Source organism: Hesperophylax consimilis, chromosome 2, assembly GCF_061612785.1.
Source record: "Hesperophylax consimilis isolate HC1 chromosome 2, BYU_Hcon_1.0, whole genome shotgun sequence".
In the NCBI taxonomy this organism is placed as follows: domain Eukaryota; kingdom Metazoa; phylum Arthropoda; class Insecta; order Trichoptera; family Limnephilidae; genus Hesperophylax; species Hesperophylax consimilis.
In genome coordinates this window covers 1,103,713-1,122,624 of record NC_142837.1, presented here as the reverse complement: position 1 = coordinate 1,122,624, position 18,912 = coordinate 1,103,713, and the positions used below count along the sequence as shown (strand labels likewise).

The 18,912-nt window shown below is 36.4% G+C and overlaps 1 protein-coding gene across 1 annotated transcript in view; it reads right to left on the bottom strand.

Moving 5' to 3' along the window:
- Window positions 1–18,912, bottom strand: part of LOC149425613 (adipokinetic hormone/corazonin-related peptide receptor variant I-like) — a 326,305-nt gene that overhangs the window by 139,988 nt on the left and 167,405 nt on the right. Inside the window, exon 3 of the mRNA XM_089645792.1 lies at window positions 11,685–11,912. Within this exon, the coding sequence (XP_089501918.1) occupies window positions 11,685–11,912 (228 nt within the window). The remainder of the gene's footprint in view (window positions 1–11,684; window positions 11,913–18,912) is intronic.

The window sequence follows — 18,912 nt, the reverse complement described above, 5'->3', positions numbered from 1 at the left end:
GCAACTGCGACCCTTTAGGTGCGGGGTCAGGGGGGAGGGGGCGTCGTGAGTACGAGTCGTGCATCAGACCAGCGCCACCAGCCGGCGTAAGAGAAAAGGTTACGCTCACGCTCGGTGCACGGCGCACCGCGTCCGATGCGCGCGTCTCTTGAAATTACACTGTAAATCAATCGCTTGCAATTTTAAACACGCGTAGGCATCGACTGTCCTCTGAATATCAAAAATCTACAATGAAAGAGTGCGGTTCTGTCCTCCGCGACATAATATTGTCACGTGGTAGCGAGCCGTAATGATGGGACCTGAGTGCCGCTGTAGCGTGTTCTATTACACTTTGAGTGAACTGTAAAAAAACGATAATTAAAGGCTCATTCAATTGGTTCTGAATATCACGGGAATAGTGGAAGAAGGAAAACAGCCTACCTGAACTCCCATGAATCCGGGCAAAAATACGGGCTCTCGATGCACTTTGCACTGGTGAATTTTCCTCCACAACGAGACGAACAACAAACGAATTTATTTTGGTATTTACACATATGATACGACGACTAACTTAAGGTGGCACCTTCTTGATGTACGACAAGAGCTCGACTGATATTTGCGACAATAAGTGCAACATAAATCTTCATAAGGTCCAATGTGGGTAGGGCTATTTTTAGGGAAGGAGATGGATAGTAAGGAAAATAGTAGGTAATATTCAAAAGCTGTTTCAATACTAAACATTCCGCCCGCCTTGAGGAAATGTACAAATTTTCTCAACAATCGACATAACAAAAGAAGATGAACAAAATATATATAAACTAAAGTTAATGTAACGAAAACAAAAATTAGAGACTAAATAGAACAAAATTTATTCGATAGGTAATCGATATAGTTTCACCACGGGACGTTTGAAAACACCCTGTGGCGTACGAACTGAAACGACACGAACAATTTTATCAGCGCCAGGAAATAATTCAATAACTCGCCCAACGGGCCAACGCATGGGCGCAGAATGTGAGTCGTCAATCATTACTAGATCGTCGACTTTCAGATTGGGTGATGATGACGACCACTTGTTCCGTTGTTGAAGAGTGTGTAAATATTCTTTTCGCCAACGATTCCAAAAATGTTGAGACATTTGTTTCAATAATTGCCAGCGCGATAGACGGTTCATTGGACGTCCACAAAATCTTCTTCAACAACAGAAACTAGAGGAGCTCCAATCAAAAAATGCGCTGGAGTCAGGGCGTCCATTTTAGACGGATCCGTTGACATCGCACCAATAGGACGAGAATTTAAGATTGCTTCGATACGAGTCAAAACAGTGGCTAGCTCTTCAAAAGTGAGTACTTGATTTCCCACCACCCTTTTCAAATGATGTTTAGTTGATTTAATTCCAGCCTCCGATACTCCGTTAAAGTGTGGGGCGGAGGGAGAATTAAAGTGCCAGATAATTGAACGAGTGGCAGTAGCGTCTATAAGTGTGTTATTGTTTTCAGGTAATCTTAAAAATTTAGAAAGACCTATATGATATCTATTGGCACCGACAAAGTTGGTACCACAATCGCTACAAATGTTTTAGCAAAGTCCACGACGAGAAATGAATCGATCTAATGCTGCTATAAATGCTTCAGTGGATAGATCTGACACTAATTCCAAATGAACGGCTTTGGTCGATAAACAAACAAAAATACATAAATAGGCTTTATAGGTTTTAGCGCCGCGACGCCTACTTTCGCGGACTACAAACGGACCTCCATAATCGGTTCCTACATTTAAAAATGGACGACCTTCTCGAAAGCGGGAAGCGGGCAAGTTACCCATCAAGGGTAAACTACCACACGGTTTGTTTTTAAAACAAGAGATACATTTGCTCAAACGATGTCGAATTACGTTACGAGCCGAAATTATCCAATATTTTAATGATAGTATAGATTGCAATGCACGCGGACCAGGATGAAGGTACAAACGATGGTAATAATCTATTATTAAAGTTGTTAAATGACATTGCTTTGGTAAAATAATAGGATGTCTAGAGGTTTCCGATACTACTTGTGCAAAGCGAAGACGTCCGCCCACCCTTAATATTCCAAATTCATCAATAAAGGGAGCAAGCCTTTGCAGTTGCGGTGAACACACATTATGCGAGATTATATTATCTATATCTTGTTTAAAATAAATATTTTGAACGAATTTAATGCAACGGGTCAAAGATAAATTAATTTCTTTCAACGAGAGTGTGTTGCAACTTATATTTTATTTCAAATTTAATCTATTAATAAATCGACGACACCAAGCTATAACCCGTAATAATTTCGATAGTGATGAAAATTTCAATAAAAAATCTTGGTCACGAGTTGACACATTAGTTGATAATGAAATTAGATTCTTCGATTTATACTCTTGTATTTGTTCTACCGGAATATCTTGAGGTTTAACAAAGGACCACTCCTCTACGGGTGACGATATAAAGCGTGGACCATACCACCATAAGGAAGATTCGGCAATTTCACTTGGAAAAACTCCTCGTGACCCCAAATCTGCAGGATTTTCTTGCGATGAAATGTGAAACTAATGAACATAAGGAAGAATTTGAATGATGGTTTCAATACGATTTGCAACGAAAGTTTGCAAACGAAACGTAGGTGTTTTTGACCACGCCAAAACAATAGTGGAATCGGTGAAAGCTATAATGTTTTCTATTTGAAGTCGATCTTTATATACTTCTTTACAATAGGTTAACAGCTTTGCCAACAAAACTGCTCCAAGCAGTTCAAGCCGTGGAATAGATATCATATTAATGGGTGCAACTTTTGATTTAGATAGTAAAATGTGGCTTGAAATTTCTCGATTATTGATTACAATCAAATAAACAACTCCACAATATCCTCGTTCAGAGGCGTCAGAAAAACCAACCAGTATACAACGACTTTTTTGAGACGTAGTAACAAAGCGATCAATTCTTAACTTTGATAGGGAAGGAAGTTTCGTTATATATTTCTTCCAATTCAAACTCATTTCCATGGGGATTACCTCATTCCAACCAAGTTGCAACTTCCACAATTCTTGCACGAAATATTTAGCGACAAAAACGACAGGGTTAATGAATCCCAATGGATCATATAATCGTGCTGTGGTAGATAGCATTGTACGTTTAGTGCAGTGGTCACTAAAAGCATTATTAATTTTATATGTAAATTTATCGAGCGACGGGATCCATTGAATACCTAATATATTAATATTTTTCTTATCACCGTCAAATTCAAAACTTAATGGTACTTCCCGATAATTGAGAGGAATGTCTTCTAAAACTTCAGGATAGTTGCTAGTCCGTTTTCGTAATTCAAAACCACCCTTTTGAAGTAATGCATTCAACTCCATGATGTAAAATCGAGCGCTTTCCAAAGTTTGCGCACCACTGACAATGTCATCTACATATGTGTCATTAATTAATATGCTTGCAGCCTTTGAATAGTTAGTACTTTCATCAGCTGCTAATTGATGCAATGTTCGAATAGCTAAGAAAGGGGCACTTGCTGTCCCATATGTGACCGTTTGTAATTCAAATTCTTTTACGGGATGATTGCGCGACTCCCGCCATAATATATGTTGATAATTACATGAGTTTGAATCCATGAGGATTTGTCGATACATTTGACGTATGTCAGCTGTAAAAACGACTTTGTGTATACGAAAATTACACATCAATTCGACTATGTCCTTTTGTAATTTTGGACCCACTAAAAGTATGTCATTCAATGCAATACCCGATGATGTTTTGGTACTTGCATCAAAAACGACTCTCAAACGAGTTGTAGAACTTGTCTCCTTGATTACGCCGTGATGTGGTATGAAATAGTTTCCAACTGGTGACCGAGATGGTATTTCAATCATATGTTCCAAAGTTAAATACTCTCTCATAAAAGAAATATATTGCGATTTGAGATCAGGATTTGAATCCAGCCTCTTTTCTAAATGCATGAAGCGCGACAATGCGGTGTCATATGACTTTCCCAATTTTTCTGGGCTTTCCTTAAATGGTAAAGCTACGACATACCTCCCGTCTTTGTTACGGTAGGTATTTTCAACATACAACTTTTCACACCGAATTTCATCAGGGGATCGAATTTCTTTCAAAGAGGGGAAATTTTCGATTTCCCAAAAACATTTAAGTTTATCCTCAATTGAGTCATCCATTGAAGTAAAAAAAGGATTTATCGAATGATTTGACGATCCGACATTTCCCATTAAGACCCATCCTAATGTTGTTTCGATGGCAATAGGTTCATTTTTTTGCCGACCAATTTACCTGGGCCTAATAATGATGCAAAAATATTACTTCCGAGTGAAATGTCGATTGCTGATGGCAAATAGAAGGTTGGGTCTCCTAATTTAAGTCCTCCAATATGTTGCCAGTCATGTTCAACGATATGAGACGACGGCAAGTACGATGAAATGTTATTGATAATAAGGAAATCTGTTGTAATACCAGACTCCTTCGAGGCGACAGGACGAAAATTTGTTTTTACCAATCCGTTTGATCCAATTGTGCGAGTGCCACCAATACCGATGATAGAAAATGAATGTTTACTTGAACGAGAAAAGCCGAGGCGTTTTGCACACTCCTCCGAAATGAAATTAGCCTGACTCGCCGAGTCCAAAAGAATTCTTGCTTTTTGAAAAACGCCATTTTTTCCTAATATTTCCACGTAGGCTGTGGACAACAGTACCGATTTACTATTTTATTGTAGAAAGTTGCTAACGCAAGTGGTTCAGAATTTTCTTGATTTTCAGAATTTTCCTGATTTTCAGTATTTTCAAACATTTTCTTTGGAAAATGCAATAGGCTGTGATGTCTAGCTTAACACTCCTTACAAGAGAAACGAGACTGACAATTTTTTGCATTATGTTTATTTTGTAAACAGTTGAGACAGAGCTTGTGCTCCTTGGCGAATGAAAACCTGTCTTTTGGTGACAGACGTAAGAATTTGTCACATTTATTCAGATAATGTGACGATTTACAAACAAGGCATTTATTTTCGACATTTGATACAAAAGAATTAACATTATTATTGTTATTCGAACGATTTTTAATGTTATATGATTTCGAGGGGTTTTTATTGTAGATTTCCTTTTGCGACAAATTTTCCGGAAAAATGCCTAAAGCGGTCTCTTTAGCTAGACATTGTTGTTCCAAAAAATTTAATAATTGGTCAAATGTAGGTATTTTTTCCAATTTATTTTGAATCTCAAATTCAATACGTAATTCTTTTGGTAATTTACGTAAAACAATATGTAATAATAGGAAACTCCATTCATGTACTGGAAAATGTAATGCCATTAAAGCCGCTACGTTTTCCTTCAATATTGAAATAAATTTCCTCAAGTTATCATTGGCTTTGACAATTTGAGATGACAATATTAACTCTATATGGGTATCTGCTATTAACCGAATGTTTTCGAATCTTGTCTTTAACAAATTGTAGGCAACTATATAATTTTCTTCCGAAATCGGAAGATGTTTAACACAAATAAATGCTTCTCCAGATAAACAACTAATTAAATAATGCATTTTTTGTACAGGATTTAACGTATTATTTGAATGTATTAACGAATCAAAAGTATTTATGTAATTTACCCATTCTGTAGAAATTCCAGAAAAATTTATCAATTTAATTTTCGGAAGTGAAATATTTGAATTCTTAGTAACATTTTTACTTTCAAAATCATTTTCGAAGTTTTCCGGAAACAATTCACTGTGATGTGACTGTATTTTGTAATAAATATCTTGAAATTCAGAATATTTTGTTTGCAAAGTTGCAATTTCAGATTCCTCCTTTTTCGAAGTTTCCAAAAGCATATGACACTGTACGAAATTATCTCTAACTGTTATTATATCCGTAAAACGTGCTTTAAAAATCTTCTTATCTGATAGATCCGATGTTTTTAAAGCCTTAACCGCCGACGCGCGAATACTTTCTAGATCTAAAATTGCCAATTTATATTTAATTGCATTCGATGCCATATTTGCAGATTTAAGAAAAGTATTTTAGTATCCAAAATTCCGAGAAACAACAACACAATATTTTGAAAGCTAGATAATTTGTAAACAATGTATTCCAATATGGCCGTCCAATTGACAGCTGACTACTCAGTAGTACCAACTTAAAAACCAGCCACTTTCTGACTATCGAAAAAATCTGTTTTACCGACACGACAATGTTAAAAAATAATTGCACCTACCTACTTCAAATTTGAAGGTAACAAATTTAAGATTACCCACCGAATTTGCAAACAATATTGACAATATTCTAGGTACTAAAATTATGCTTCTATTATTTAATGATGATTCTAAATTATTGAAACAGATTTTAGACAGGAGAATGGATGACAAGGTTATGATATTCAATAAAACAATTGAATGGCTAGTTGAACCCATGTTCAATATCCAACCAGATCGATATCCGGGGAGAGGACCAAACAATGTAGCGTGTTCTATTACACTTTGAGTGAACTGTAAAAAAAACGATAATTAAAGGCTCATTCAATTGGTTCTGAATATCACGGGAATAGTGGAAGAAGGAAAACAGCCTACTTGAACTCCCATGAATCCGGGCAAAAATACGGGCTCTCGATGCACTTTGCACTGGTGAATTTTCCTCCACAACGAGACGAACAACAAACGAATTTATTTTGGTATTTTACACATATTTATTTATTTAATTTATTTATTTATTTATCTTTCATGTTCTCCGTAAAACGGTTATTCACCAATACATTATGGAGAAGATTACAAATTAGACAAAAAGTATAGCAAAACACATAAAAAGGTCAGTTTCACTACTTTGTGACATACGTCAAAAGATAATTGTTAAACTGCCTGTAGGTTACGTTAAAAATGTCGATGGTCAATGCAGACTCGTTGAGCAGTTCAGTCGCTCTGTTGACTGGGGCGTTCTGATAGGCAGAAGTCCTCGCTTTTGGAGCATAAAAAAGGGTATGGGACCTTCCACGAGTATACTTGTCTGGGACATATAAGTTAATCTCTTTCAAAATAGGTGGATTATGTATAGTTCCAGAGATTATCTTAAAAAAATGTTTTCCTAAAAATATTTTTCGGCGGGCTTCTAATGTATTAAGATCGAGCATTCCTGCTAAGAATAAGGATGGATACAGGAAAGGGTAGTACATATATTCCCTCATATATAGGTAACGCATGAATCTCTTTTGTACTTTTTCTATTTCGAGAATATGGTTTTGCTCAGAAGGGGCCTAAATAATGGAGCTATATTCCAAGATACTGCGAACAAGTGCTTCATACGTTCTTCGGATTGCGATTCCGTTGGTAAATGATCTTGAATTACGAAGAACAAATCCAAGCATTTTGTTGGCACGGGAGACAATATCAGATATATGGGATTTGAAAGAGAGATTTGCTTAAAAAATTACGCCAAGGTCTCGAATCTCATTTTTACGTGTTAATTCATGTTTATTAATGTGGTAGGGGAACAGGAATGTATCTTTGGACCTTGTAAATGTAACGACACTGCATTTCTGAATACTGAAGGGTAAGTTGTTCAGTTCCGACCATTTGACAAGAGAATCAAGATCGTTCTGCAGAAGAATGGAATCGATGTAACTTTTGATTGCTTTGAAAAGTTTTATATCGTCAGCAAAAAGGAGATATTTTGAGTGGTTTATAGTGTTGCCAATGTCATTGATGAATAAGAGAAAGAGAAGGGGTCCTAGATTCGATCCCTGGGGAATCCCGGAGTTAGTTTTGTATTCGTGAGAGATATGGTGTCCGTAACTGACATACTGACGACGATTGCGTAAGTAGCTAGCCACAAAAGCGAGGAAATTCTGAGAGAATCCGATGTCACTTAATTTTTTTAATAAAATATCATGGTCGACTTTATCAAATGCTTTCTCAAAGTCTGTATAAATCACATCAACAGGTACAAAATTTTCAAATGAATTATTAATATAGGTAATGAGATTCATAAAATTCGTTGAAGGTGACAGTGTGGGACGAAATCCGTGCTGATTTTCGGTGAGTGCGTGTTTTGTTTGGTTATATATCTGTGAATAAATTATGGTTTCTAAAAGTTTTGCGGGTGCTGACAACACAGCTACAGGTCTGTAATTATCTATTTCTGACTTTTTTCCTTTTTTATGTATAGGCGTTACTTTCGTTAGTTTCCACATTTCCGGAAAGATATTTTTGCGAAGTGATAGGTTAAAAATATGTTTTAGAGGTTGAACAAAATAACTTGCATATCTTTTGAGGATTATAGGTGGAATACAATCTGGGCCGACGGAGTATTTAGGTTTTAGCTTATGGAAAGCTGTTATAATATCGTCATCGTTAATTTCATGAATTTGTACAGGTAAAGAGTTAAATGACGATGAAGCTATAGAGGATATGTCAAGTTTGGGGATATTGTCGTTAAATACTGATTGAAAATAGTGTGCGAAACCTGCGGCGATCTCAGACGATCCATCATATTTATTGTCTTTGTAGTCCATGTGGTTAAGTTTGTCACAGCCGCGGCGTTTATCGTTAGTGTAAGACCAAAATCGAGTTGGGTCTGTTATTATACTGTTCTCGGCCTCACGTGTAAAGTCAGTGTAGGCCTGACCAATTAACCGTTTGATTGATTTTCGCAAAGTTTTAAAGTTAGCTAAGGCATGTTCGGATTTTGTTTTTTTCCAAAGATAGTGCATTTTAGTTTTTTCTCGTATGAGGTGAATGATTTCCCCATTAAACCATTTCGGATATTGTCTAACATCTTTGAGCATACGTGTAGATCTTTTCTTAAAACAAATGTTGAAAATATTATTGAGCTGTTCATAAAACATTTTGACAGCTAGATTTACGTCAAGGCAATCGTAATGATTCCAGTGATGTTGTTCTAAGGCATTCTTATGTGTGTTATCTGAGCTTTCGTGGAAAATCCAACCCATGTTTATGTCTGGAAGCAATGTGTCTGTTTGTATATGTGATTGAGTTGTGTAATCGAATGTGAATGAAAGTGAAGGGTGATGAATATCCTCTCTGACTAATGGGGAGTCATGGCGGCAGATAACAGCATTTTTAGAATTTACATTACTTAATACTAGGTCTAACATGTGTGCATTTATGTTATAAACAGTGTTGAATTGTGTTAAATTATAAAAAGAACAAAAGTAATCGAAAACATCAATTGGGTTTTTCCCTGAGGGAAAGTTAAAATCACCGAAAATAATAATATTTTTTGATTGTAACTTTACACTTTCACTTATAGTTTTGTCGTAAAATAATTGATACTGTTCAGATGTTGTATTTGGAAGAAAATATATAACACTTATATAAATTATGACATTTCTATGCGATACTTTCACCCACAAGTCTTCACCTTGGGTTTCTATGCAGTCCATTCTTTCCGCGTGTGAGTGGCTGTCAGCTCGGAGGGCTAGGAGAGTCCCTCCTCCGCGACTGCCTCTATCCTTCCTGTAGACGTGGTATAGGTTTTCGAATAGCTCCGACGAAAAGGTGCTTGAAGTTAGCCAAGTTTCGGTAAGAGCAATCAGAAGTGGTTTCTGGCACATTACGTTTGTCATGAAGTCGATAATTTTATTATTCAGACTTCGAACGTTCTGGTATACTCCACTAATGTCTATCTTTTTCGGACGTCGTATCGACCGTCCTAGTTTGGGGTCGTGGTCTCCGAAATGACCATTCGTTGAAGGCCACGTTTTCAGGCCAGATCGTGGGGTCCAGGAAAAAGTGGAAGTAATTTTCCGGTATGCCTATTTTGAAGGCAGCATAACGTTCATGCCTCGTAACTAGTTTTTCGACAGTGTAAATTAAATCCGGCTTCTTCTTTTTTAAGAATGAAGATATATTTTCTTCTGTGGTATTCGGGTGAAACATGAATACATGCAGATGTAGGTTTTTGGGAATAGTGACCAAGCTGTCGTCGATAGACCCTGTCCCTTTACAGATTGGCCGAGATCGTCGTCTACCGTTGACGAGGGCATCGCTATACGATGTTATTGGCTGGGTTGGCAGCTTGGGCACAACAGGCTGTATTGTACTCTGTGGTTGTGGAGGAGAAGACGCCGCTGCAGCAGATGTGGAAGCGGAATGTAGATCTTCCTCCGGTTTTCCTTTTTTAGCAGTGGATCTTGTGGTCATTTTGCGGGTAGTGAGCGGCTGGACGCCGCTAACGGGAAGGTGAGTCTGGCCGGCTAGAGCGGCTAAGTTGATAGCAGGAGCGGGGGCGGGGCTGGGGGGCCCGGGCGGTGGAGGTGTCCCAGACGGCTGCTTAGTGATATCGCCGTACGCTGAGCGCACACACACATTTAAGTCTGGCGCCGGCGCTAGTACCTGAGGAGTACCTGCAGTTACGTTGTACGAGTACTTGCATGAAGGGCACACAATTTTAGCACTACCGTCACTTAAAATTGAACGAATCGTGGTCAGTTCGCTACCGAAACCCTCGATTTTGCCACTCAAAACATCGACCGTTTTAATCAGGGACTGAATGATATCACCAAACTCTTCCATTTTGTAAATAGACTAGAACGAACGATTAAAATGAATACTATCGAGAGCCGATGACAGAAGACGTGCGTCGCGTGTTGCGTGCGTATTGACGTTATGATACGACGACTAACTTAAGGTGGCACCTTCTTGATGTACGACACGAGCTCGACTGATATTTGCGACAATAAGTGCAACATAAATCTTCATAAGGTCCAATGTGGGTAGGGCTGTTTTTAGGGAAGGAGATGGATAGTAAGGAAAATAGTAGGTAATATTCAAAAGCTGTTTCAATACTAAACAGCCGCATACGGCTCGCGGGCCGTATTGATAGGGTCCGAGGGCCGCATGCGGCCCGCGGGCCGTATCTTTGACACCCCTGCTGAGTACAGGAATAAGAACATGTTCTGATAGTCAGGCAGCTCTAATGGCACTGGGAAGTAACTGATGCGACTCCAGACTGGTAATGGAATGCAGTACTGTTCTTACAAAACTCGCCACCATCAATAAAATAACCCTAATCTGGGTACCAGGACATAAAAGCATTGAAAGCAACGAGCAAGTTGACAAACTAGCAAGGAAAGAGGCGAAAGCACCACTTGTAGGATCCGAGCCGGCCGTAGGAGTAGCAGCTTGCCACACAAAATTACATATTGATAGTTGGGTCAAATCCCAACATTGCAAAGAATGGGAGAATGGGACACCTGGAATGAGAAAGTACAAAGTACTCTTAAAAGGACCCGATGTTATCGTCCATTACGTTCGCCCGTTCCGCTAAATCTATAACAATATTTGGCCGTCACCCACACTCTAACCCGATGTTATCGTCCATTGCGTTCGCCCATTCCACTATATCTATTACAGTATTTGGCCGTCACCCACAGTCTAACCCGATGTTATCGTCCATTACGTTCGCCCATTCCGCTATATCTATTATAATGTTATCTTAAATATCTTCATTTTCGCTGTCCATATTTGTTCGATTCAAAAAATGATAGCAAAATTTATTCGCAACATCGATACGACAAACAGTGCGTGAATCGAATGACATTCGACATTTTGCAGACGTTGAAACGTTTTTATAACTAGTCTTTTAGTCATGAAACAACGGCCGTAAGTTAGAAGTTAGATTGCAAGAAGATTCTCAACGAAGTATCAAGGCATGAAGTTGACTTACCTGTGGTACGCTAATAATGAAGGCCACTCCCCAGGCGAAATAGATCATTTTCCTGCCCCTCCGGTAGGCGTCAGCGACCCGCAGGGGATGAAGGGCATCGAAGAACTGGTCCAAGGACACGCACACCAGCACGTTGGAGGACAGGTTCAGCCCGAAGATCCGCAGTGACATTAAGATCTTGCAGGCAATATTTCCAGCCACCCATTGCACTGTGATTCTCCAGCCAACCTGAAATAAGTACTCGTCATTAGCCAAAACTTTGCATACAACAATTTGGTTAATTTTTCAGCCAGCTGAAAAACATTAAAACCTTTTTACGAAAATAATCGTCTATAGCCTATTCCAAGTACTCAGATAGAGGTGTATATATTGTTTATATGCGTGAGGATGCGTCATATGGGTGTATGTATACATGTGCTGTTATATGTATATAGGTATGTCTGCTGCTATATACACATGTGTGCTTGCATGCACACATATTAAAAATTATATATATAATTATGTACATTTTTACAATCTAATGCTAATTTACTTCTTTCTCCTTTCTAATTTCTATCTTCTACTTTTTATTACAATTTTTCCAAAATTTTAGCTTCATCTATAGTTACTAATTTCATATGTTTACACTAGATTTCATATTTCATACAAATTAATTACACTCAATTGGTCACCATGAAACAGGCAGCCGCCTAGTATGGTGATTCATTATATCTACTTTATGTAAATTTCATAATAATGTAACATGTATTAAATAAAATAAAATAAATAAAATATTTATAAAGAGTAGCTAAATTCCCCGGGCTTTACGCAGAGATTTTAGAAATTTCATTTAAATAGTAATCTTCCTCTTGTTTTGAAGTTCAATTGTGGAAAACTCGACCTCGGAGTTTAGTTATTTGTACAATACTCTCCCATTAAAAACTGTAGCCAATTCATCCTTTACAAAATATGACAATGATTGTTAATTTAAATAAAATAAATAAATACATGACATTACAAATAGGGGATTCTTTGTACAATATGTCCTTATAATGGGGAAAATCATGTAGGTTAACAATATCACCCAGTAAGAACACGTGTTCCCCCAAAAATGTCAAAATAGAGTCCCAACTGCTCGCAAGCGCCAGGAGCCAGTGAGACTATGGCATCCCCAATTAGGGTATGTTGTGGGGTCGAAGATAGAACGGAGGGGAAAGAGGTTGGGATAAGTAAGATGTGGAAGTACTTGGCTGTTCAGATCTGATCACCAAGCACGGCAAAAGTAATTTCAAGCAAAGTTTCGTTTTCGAATGATGGTCATTCATCAGGGCGATACTAAAAGTATCTAAAACCCTGGAACATGCCACAAATACTCGTATACCTACTACACATTATTTTAAATTACTGAATTATGAAATGACCAAAATTAATCGAATTTAATTTACTTGCCCACGCCAGAATTTGTAGCCAATGATCGTAATCATTCAGCAATGGAGGCCATGAAAATTTAAAAAATGGCCAATAATGATCACATTCAGGGAACAATTTATGCGCTTTGTGTAGATTTAGCTGTTAAATATTTGCAATTAAAAGTAAATAAATTTGAATAATACTTATAACCGAGATTAGAAGAAGTACATGTCAATAATTATTTGTTTGTAATGTAAATAATGGTTAACTTATTAATGTTTCTAACGGTAATAAATGACCAACGCCAAAGCATGAATCAATAAATTGGCAATTGTTTGGATGACTTATTTTCATGAGCAAATTACAAACCAGAAAGATAATCGATATTCCTAATTTTTACCGTAAGCTTAGTTTTTTCCAGCGCCGCTGTTAGCTGTTAAGTATTTCAAGTTCACAATAGTGTTATTTCTTACGTATTAGTACTTCTAAAAGTGAAATGTTTTTAGTCAACATATTAAATAATACACAGGGTTCAATTATGAATCGCGGAGAAAAAGGTCGTGATAACGACTGGCCCCAACGATCCCCTGATATGATCCCTCCCGATTTGAAGAAAAAGGTCGTGATAACGACTGGCCCCAACGATCCCTTGATTTGATCCCTCCAGATTTGAAGAAAAGGGTCGTGATAACGACTGGCCCCAATGATCCCATGATTTGATCCCTCCAGATTTGAAGAAAAGGGTCGTGATAACGACTGGCCCCAACGATCCCATGATTTGATCCCTCCCGATTTGAAGAAAAAGGTGTGTACACCAATAAATTAATCACAACGTCGATGCCGTGTCAAGTGCCGAAATAACGCCAGAAGTCTGCAAAAATGTTAAGAAAAATGTGCTTAGAGTGCTAATAGAGCTCATCCTTTGCACCACGGCCAGTGGCGGCCACTAGACCGATATCATAAAATCGATCCATATAATCAATCAATATAAATAAAGATAAAAATCCATTTAGTTAAAGATCATATAATCAATCGATAACAAATAAATTATACAATTGTATTTCATTGAAAAGTTATAAAAATGAACATAAAACACACCATGCACCTGTGTCTCACGTAAAAATCTTGGACTATGAGCTATGGGGTCTTGAAGCTTGCTGAATATATCTGTTGTGGCATTGCGAGCTGAATATAGTTTTCAGTACAACAATTTCAGCTCCGTCAGAAGTAAGAAAGCTTATATCCTTTTTTATTTCTTGGATGGACCGCGACCGACATAGATTAATCTACGTAGATTTCTGGAAACCAAAAAACGCAACATCTAGTATAAATGAAAGTCTAAATTTTTCCCAAATGCCCAAAACACGCATTTTTATTGTGTATAAAAACCAACTAAAGGTTATCAATGCAATTTTCTAAATAAATTAACGTTTAAAAAACAAAGATTTAGCCACCCCAGGGCCTCACGCATGTAATAGTATTGTGGTACGGATAAATTTCATGTTTATTATCTGACAAACAATTACAAATATTCTGATATACTAAAAATGCGACTCCATAATTATAGCAACCCTCCGAGGAAGGTTTATTTTGACGTATTACTTCTGTGACACTTTACGGATAACCATTAGTACCACCTCATTAAAAACACAATATTCTGATATACTAAAAATGTGACTCCATCATTATAGCAACTCTCCGAGGAAGGTTTATTTTGACGTATTACTTCTGCGTCACTTTAGAGATAACCATTAGTACCACCTCATTAAAAACACAATATTCTGATATACTAAAAATGCGACTCAATCATTATAGCAACTCTCCGAGGAAGGTTTATTTTGACGTATTACTTCTGCGTCACTTTACAGATAACCATTAGTAACACCTCATTAAAAACACAATATTCTGATATACTAAAAATGCGACTTCATCATTATTTATTTATTTATTTATTTATTGTAAGAAACAAACAGCATTTTTTTACAGGATTAGTTATACAAGAGGTTACATATGAGGTAAGCCAAAATAGTTTCTTATGCTAATGTTGGTTAATGTGATATAATACAAGATTGTAATTGGTTATAACCATTAACTGAAAATGAAAATGAAATTAACAAAAAAAATAAAAATCATTTAAATATATTAGAAGGAAGAAGGAATAGGAAAGGGCAAGAGTCAGAGGAAGATGGGATGGGGACAGGAGACGCTCATGTTGTACCTTTTCTATAACCGTACATTAATTTAATTAATATTTGTGGTCGTGCGCTTGACTTCGTTTCGGTATTTCACAAGAGTATTATTAAGAATATCGATATTATTAAATTGCGTGTTATATTGCGCGCATATACGGGGGATTGGAGAATTTTTTCTAAGGTTGGTTCTGCACGCGGGCAAATGAAAAAAATGGTTTTGTCTGGTTGGCCTTGTAGGTATGTGAATTCTTAAATAATTTACGAGTTCAGGAGAGTCCAGGCCGTTATTCAAAATTTTGTATAAAAATATTTGATCAGATATTAATCTACGTGTTTGAAGTGGAGTAAAGTTGTGAAATTTTAAGGATTCGGTGTTATTTGCAAAGAGTAATTTAAATTTATAATTTATGTGTTTAAAAAATTTGTTTTGCACACTTTCGATTCTGTCAATATGGCATTGGTAGAACGGTGCCCAAATTAGTGTGCAGTATTCTAAGTGGGGGCGGATATACGTGGTGTAAAGGGAATACATGGTTTTAATATTGCGAAAAGGTTTAGATATACGAATTATAAATCCCAACATTTTATTGGCTTTGTTGATTACTTCGTTAATGTGTTTGATAAAATTTAGTTTTACATCCAGTACTACCCCAAGGTCACGGATTGATTCTATTTCATTGATATGTGTATCATGAAAGTTATAATTAAAATAAATTTTATTTTTGTTGCGCGTAAAAGATAATTTGTTGCACTTAGAAATGTTTATGATTAATTTGTTTAATTTACAGTATGCAAAAAGACGATTTAGGTCTTCTTGAAGTTTTATGCAGTCATTGATAGATTTGATTACTAAGTATATTTTTTTGTCATCTGCATATGCAAGGTAGTTAGCATGTAAAAAACATTTATAAATATCAAATATATATACATTAAACAGTAATGGTCCCAGATGGGAACCCTGCGGTACGCCAGAGGGCACAGTTAAGAAACTAGACTTAGTTCCCTCAACTGATACGCACTGTAGTCTTTTCTGCAGATATGAAGTTAGCCATCTAAGTAAGTCGCCATGGATTCCTAATTGGTGTAATTTTTTAATGAGGATAGAGTGGTTAACTTTATCGAAAGCTTTCGAGTAATCTGTGTAGATAACATCTACTTGGTGTCCATTATCCATATTGCTTGTTAAGTATTCAGTAAAGTTGACTAAGTTTGTTATTACTGACCTTTTTTGTAAAAAACCATGTTGTTGATTTTGTATGCTGCGGACAATAGTTATATAAATTTGATCGTACACAATACGCTCAAAGAGTTTACTAAATACTGTGAGTATTGAGATTGGGCGATAGTTTGCAATGTTACTTTTTGAACCAGTTTTATGGATGGGGATTATAATGGCTTCTTTGAATTTTGTAGGAAATATTCCTTTTTTTAAAGACATGTTAAATAAGTTAGTTAAAGGAAATGCAAGATTTTTGGCACATTTTGAGATAAAAAATGGCGAGATACCATCACTACCCGCACCCTTTGTAACATCCAATTCATTCAAGTATTTATTGACCAATGAGTTGCTTATTTGTACGTCCCCGATCGGGTTATCATTATTAACGCATGTAGAATTATCTATATTACTGGGATCATCCGTGCCCTCATCGCTTACGTAAGTAGATTGGAAGTGTTTACAGAACAGTTGGCACACTTGATGAGCACCGGTGCCTGACTCGTCTTTTAGGTTCATGATTTGTGGTATGCCATTTGTCCTATTTTTGTTCTTAGCGTAATTCCAGAGACTTTTATTGTTAGTTGGAATACTAGACTCAACTGAATTTATATATTGGGTGTAACAATGTTTCTGTAAATGTTTTTGTTGTATTCGTTTGATAGAGAACTCTATGTAATCAACTGGATTATTATTTGCATTATAGCAACTCTCCGGGGAAGGTTTATTTTGACGTATTACTTCTGCGTCACTTTACGGATAACCATTAGTAACACCTCATTAAAAACACAATATTCATTAAATCAATATTTTTAGTGGGACTTGCGGGATGTCAGCCACATCGGTTTTCTGTATTTCTTTATCTATTTGGGCCACACACTTCCAAGTTTCCACTCTAAACGCCCGAGTGAGCAGACATAATATGAGTGACTAAATAGTTAAGCTGCGTTTAGACAAGGTCAAAGGTGTTACCTTTTGTGATATCAAACCACCCCGTAAAACCACCGTTTACCCTAACACATTCAACGCTTCCCTCATACAGAGACGGAATTGCCTGTGTGAGATTCGTATTCACTTGGACAACATCTTCCATTCGTATTCGTACAATATTCCGTACTAGCAGTTATATTTTCATTCGAGGTTTGCTAGGGCTACATTTTAATCTCATTTTTGTATATTTCATTAGAATTGTTTATTTGAAAAATATATAATCATTTTTTGAACAAAAAGAGGAGAAAAAACAAGTACGTTTTTTTAATTTTATTTAGTAGATAATATTTTACCGTTGAATACTAAACGAAGGCATTTAAAACAAAATGAAGAAGTTATAACGTTAATTCAAAATTAATAGTATTTATTTATGGTTTTACCCTCTTACCAATGGGCAAATTTTAGATTTTGTAAAGCTAAAAAAACCATTTGAAAGGCGTTTATTAGTAAAATCATAAATCTTAAATACAACTTATAAATTAAATATTTTTTCTCTGGTACATAACGATGAAGGGCAAATACTAAGTATTCCTAGAAGAAACGTTACCCTTCGTATCTACTTTATGTTTCAGGCAAAATGGATCAGTAAATCAATAACTAAAGTACCAATTATAAATTAAATATTTATTCTCCCGTATATATCGATGAAAAGCACACACTAAGTATTCCTAGAAGAAACGTTACCCTTCGTTTCTACTTTATGTAAATAAAAAAAATGTTAATTATTATCACACGATAAGACCTGAAGTATCGACCATAGTATTTCTTTGTTAATTATATACACAAGTAATGTTTTATTTTATTTTAGTTATAGTTTAAAAAAATATTAAATGTTAAATTGTTGCATTTACCAATTAAAAAATAAATATGAAAATAAAGTGCAGCTGATATAAAAAGAAAAACAACACTGATTAATTACCGATATAGATAGCTAATGTAAAATGAAAACACATGAAAGTAATACACGTTAAAAATAAAACTATGCAAATGATCAAAGATAAACAAAATAAAGAAAGAAAAACAACACAATTAAAATGAGAAATAAGTACTTGTAAATCTTACAAACAGTGGGTTAACTAACGATGATTTACCAACACAGGAGTCTTCTTTGGGGATGCTGTGTTTGGGTCTTTTAAGTAACAAGAGGAAGTTCTGGGAAAGAAAAAGTTATGAGAGGTGGGAAGTATCTAAAGTTCAATGTGTCCAGGAGTGACGGACGTAGAATCCATCCATCCCGCTGGGATGCAAGACGATGGACCGAGAGAGCTGGGGATGTCAAAGGGTTTCTCCTAATCGGCCTCCTACAATCGCGCATCCGCCTCCAGGATCTGAACACACCTTATTTTATGAACTCGGGCAACCTACTAAGTCACCAAACGTAGCAGACCATTTGAGGTGACCTATGAAAGAGGTGTTGGTTATCAAATAAATGGTTGTCGGG